Here is a 4148-nt window from a genome sequence, read left to right as displayed (position 1 = left end):
ATATTCACACTCACCTTTTTCTTTGCAAATCAAATATTGTCCTTCATTGCTGTGCACAATTTCTTCACATTTCTCTATGAGTTGAGCAGCAGTGCTGTTTGTCTCCAGTCTGAAGTGTCTGTTGTTGCATTTGTGAATGATTGCCTGTACAATGTCATTGACTTGAGTGTGTGACTCTTGTGTGGTGAACACCATTGTGTGTTGATAAACAGCGTGAGAGAAAGAGTTGAGCAGCATCTCCACATGTTCTTTCTCTTCTCCTGAACACTGATCATGTTTCAGTACCAGAAGGATCACATGAGGTCCTGGAGCAGACAGATACACACACTCTCTCACTCTCTGTGTCATCTCATGTTGTGAGATGTTTGGAGTGTTGATGACCATCATGTGTTTGTCCTTCACCTTTCCTCCAACTCTTTCTACAACATCTGGAGGTTCTTCAGTCTCAAACGCTGCTCTTCCTAACAGGACGTTTCCCACTCGACTGTTTTCTGAAGCATTCGTCCCCAGTAGAACAATCCTCAAATCACTCACTGGAACAAACACAACACAATACATGACATATAAATATATATATATATATGACATTTAATGTGCAACAACAAGATTTTTAGTAGTGATGTTCATTGTGTGAATTAATCATTCTTTTGAAACATTTCTTTTTAGTGAATGAGTTGAACTAGTTCTGTAAATCGGACTGAATCGACTGAAACAGTTCACTTCTCAAATCACCACACTGATCCTCAGATTACTCAATCTTTTTTCTGATTAACATTTTTTATTTATTCATATAGATAATAAAGAAAAGCATAACATTTATATATATATATATATATATATATATATATATATATATACACACAGAATCAACATTTAACCCCCACTATTAGCCTCACCATCCCCTTAAAACAATTTGTCTGCCAGTCATGACACTGGTTAGCAACACATTTTTTGTGTGTTTATCCCTCATATTGATGAGATTGAGACATAGATTAAAATACAGAGTCTGGGGCAAAATGAAATTTGAGTGCCCAATACATCACACAAACTACTCTGAACCTTCAACCAAAATTCTTGGATCTTAACACACCACCAAAAAATATGTGATGTGTCTTCATATTCTGATTGGCATCGCCAGCAGGTGGGTGTGTCTTCAAGACCAAGCCTGTGTAATCTAGAGCAGGGATTTCAAATTGGGTCAAAATGATTTTATTAAGATAAACTTTTTATTAATCTATCAACATTCCATTTTAAATTCAGTTTAATTTTGAAATCGGTTTTATTTTTTCAAAACATTTCAAACGTTTGTCTTTCTTTTTAAAACATATTGTGAACACACTTTGCAACACATTTTTACCACGTTCAAGCAATTGGGAAACTGTTAAAATGATTCTTCTGAACAGAATCCCCCACTGACAAAAACTAAATGAAGTATTCTCAACAGCCCTATAACCAAAGAGCCAAGTAAATCAGACATAGAACGAGATCAGCACGATGGACAGCTCTATATTCTGATCACTGAACAGAAAACCCTCGACGGTCAAATAACTCAACTGAAAACATGTTCATTAACAGCCACAGGCTACTAACGTTATATCAACTGAATAAGAACTAATTTTGGAGATTTTAGGCTACTTAAGTCAGTGTTTCCCAACCTTTTTTCTTCCATGGCAAACTTTTTACGACTAAAGAATTCTACGGCATACCACTATCCCACATAGGCTAACTATCGTCAATATTTTTACTTTTCGAGAACTTGTCCATGTTTTCTGTTCATCTTAGTAGTGTTGTAAAATAATAAAAGCCTCTCAACATCTTCTTAGATTGGTATATCTTGCTGTGTCATCAGAAAGCACAGTTATGGTGTCAGAAGTGTGATTTCTCCAGACAGGTAAGATTGATTTCATTATCAAGTATTTATCTGTCTGATGAGAGATTGAAGAGAATGTAGTTTCATTTGGCTCGATATTGTTCATAACTCTGCATGCGGGGGCCTCTTCATAGAGATGATTTTTGCCCTATTATAAATAGGAAGGAAGGTTAAACCTCATCACCGCTGCAGCAGTTTAAAGGTTATCCCTATTTTGAAAGATAGGAAGGAGAGTTCAATCTCAACATCTAATTTCTATGGGTACAAAAATATAGATATTGGTCTTCCATCCTTTTCTCCATCCGGATAACATTTTACTAACTTGCTTCGTTTCTCTTGACTAACCATTATATACCTGAATACTCATACTGAGGTGACATTATGGGACAGGAGATAAGCCATCCTCTAATGCAGGAAACTCCAAAACAATGGATGTTTTGCAATAATCAAGGCTATAATACTGAACCGTATATCACCAATTTGGCTGGGTGGTCAGAGAAAGGAGAAAAAAAAAAAAACCTTCCAAAATTAGATCCATATTCATAGAGATGCATCATTTATTGATCGATTCATGAGCAAATCCAAATCTATGGTTAAAAAGGGTAAAACCCTCAGTGGGATTATAAGTACATAAAAGAGTCATACGAGGTGTGGAAGAAAATTACATTATTCTGGGACAAAAGTCCTGAATGAAAAGAGGCTAATCAAATGCACACAGTGGTCTCTGTGTCAGAACAAGCTGCCTAAATATGATATTGTCGTGAACAGATGCCACCATGCGCACTATTATATCCCGACTTAACACAATTTAAAGGCAACTCATTCACTGCAGCCGCGGCCGTTTTCTGAATAAGCCCAATTGTGCATGAAGTATTCACATACAATATATGTTTATGTAAAGTCATTATTTACAGACTTACTCAGAGGAGGGTTAATCTCTTTACTGCATCTTCTCCTTCGAGCAGGACTGTAGACAAAATCTGCAGAAACAAAATCTTAAATTTAACTCTGGGGTACAGAGTAATTCCACACCTTACTTTCTACAAAAACGAAATAGCTCTACAAAAATATATATAAACAAACAAGGCATAAAATAAGAAATGAGCTTCAATATAAAAGGTTACCCTGAATGAATGACCTTCTTGATTTGTTGTTTTAGAGTACATACTCATGAGGTTTGATTGATGATTTCAAAGTCTTAAGACAGTAAGCCCTCCCTCTCCCAAAATTTGCCAGATGGTGATTATATACAGATTGAATCTACTCAATTAAAACAGGCCATATATTACACAGAGCTAACTGTATGGACATTATATTCATTCTTTATAGCCAGAGGAGACCTGGCTCCCCCAGCTGATCCTGGATTCTCACAAAGTTTTTTTCTCCACTAAATAATTTCTTATAGTGTTTCTGGATCCTTGCCAAAGTTGATTTTGGTTTGCTCATTGGGGTCTACAGGCTAAAAGAAATTAAGGAGCCATTTTTTCAAGATGACATTTTTTTCAGTGTTTTTGTCCTCGCAAGAGATATATCCAATTTAGGAGCTTGCCATATTTCCCCCCTCTGTGGCTAAAGCAGATTAAATCAACCTCTGACTCTGAGTTGAACGAGGTTTTCACATGAGCAGCTTAACCTCGAATGGCCCAATCCAGATGTTACGGAGTGTTCTTGACTGGATGAGCATTTTTACGGCACATCATCAAATTCAGTCACCCGGTGCTGTTCTGCCAGAGCTGCATGACCTGGAGAGTGAATGTCCCTGTTACTTCTACCTTTGTGCACACAGGTACCTTGAGATTTCCCCAGTTAAAGAGGCTGTGGCTGCTCATTTGTGCCCCACATCTGCAATGATAGCTTGGAAGCACAAGCCCGTGCTGCCATACAAGCCTTACAGACGTATGTCCTCTTTAGTTTTAATTCAAGGTCGTCCCCTTCTGCCTGTCCCTGGCTCTTAACACTTTCAATAAGTGTATTAACGCAGCACTTGCTCCTCTAAGTCTGAGTGTTATTCGTGTCTTCTTGACGATTGGCTGATTCTAGCTCAGAGGAAATGTCTCGCCTGTCCAACACCCATGTTCAGTCCATCCTTCAGAGCTTGGTGTAGTTAATGCTTGGGTTGATGGCCACTGAGTCTTCCCGATCCCTCCACTACACTACTCAATCACTAGTGAGTGAAATCTGAACTTTTACCAGTCAGTGGGCAATCACAATTTATTTTGCTGTTAACAACCATCTAGTTTAATGTTATACACTACTGTAAGTGTTGCCATACTATTTA

The 4148-nt window shown here is 37.7% G+C and overlaps 1 protein-coding gene across 1 annotated transcript; it reads right to left on the bottom strand.

The window, feature by feature from the left end:
- Window positions 1-14: 14 nt before the first annotated feature.
- Window positions 15-2850, bottom strand: LOC127641789 (GTPase IMAP family member 9-like; the record flags this gene model as incomplete). Its single annotated transcript, XM_052124647.1, has 2 exons — window positions 15-533; window positions 2791-2850. Coding segments are annotated over 2 exons (579 nt in total), but the record flags the coding sequence as incomplete, so codon positions are not given.
- Window positions 2851-4148: the final 1298 nt, after the last annotated feature.

The sequence above is a fragment of the Xyrauchen texanus genome, unplaced genomic scaffold (genome assembly GCF_025860055.1).
Source record: "Xyrauchen texanus isolate HMW12.3.18 unplaced genomic scaffold, RBS_HiC_50CHRs HiC_scaffold_1693, whole genome shotgun sequence".
NCBI lineage: Eukaryota > Metazoa > Chordata > Actinopteri > Cypriniformes > Catostomidae > Xyrauchen > Xyrauchen texanus.
The sequence above is the reverse complement of the archived record's forward strand: the minus strand, read 5'-3'. Positions and strand labels throughout refer to the sequence as shown.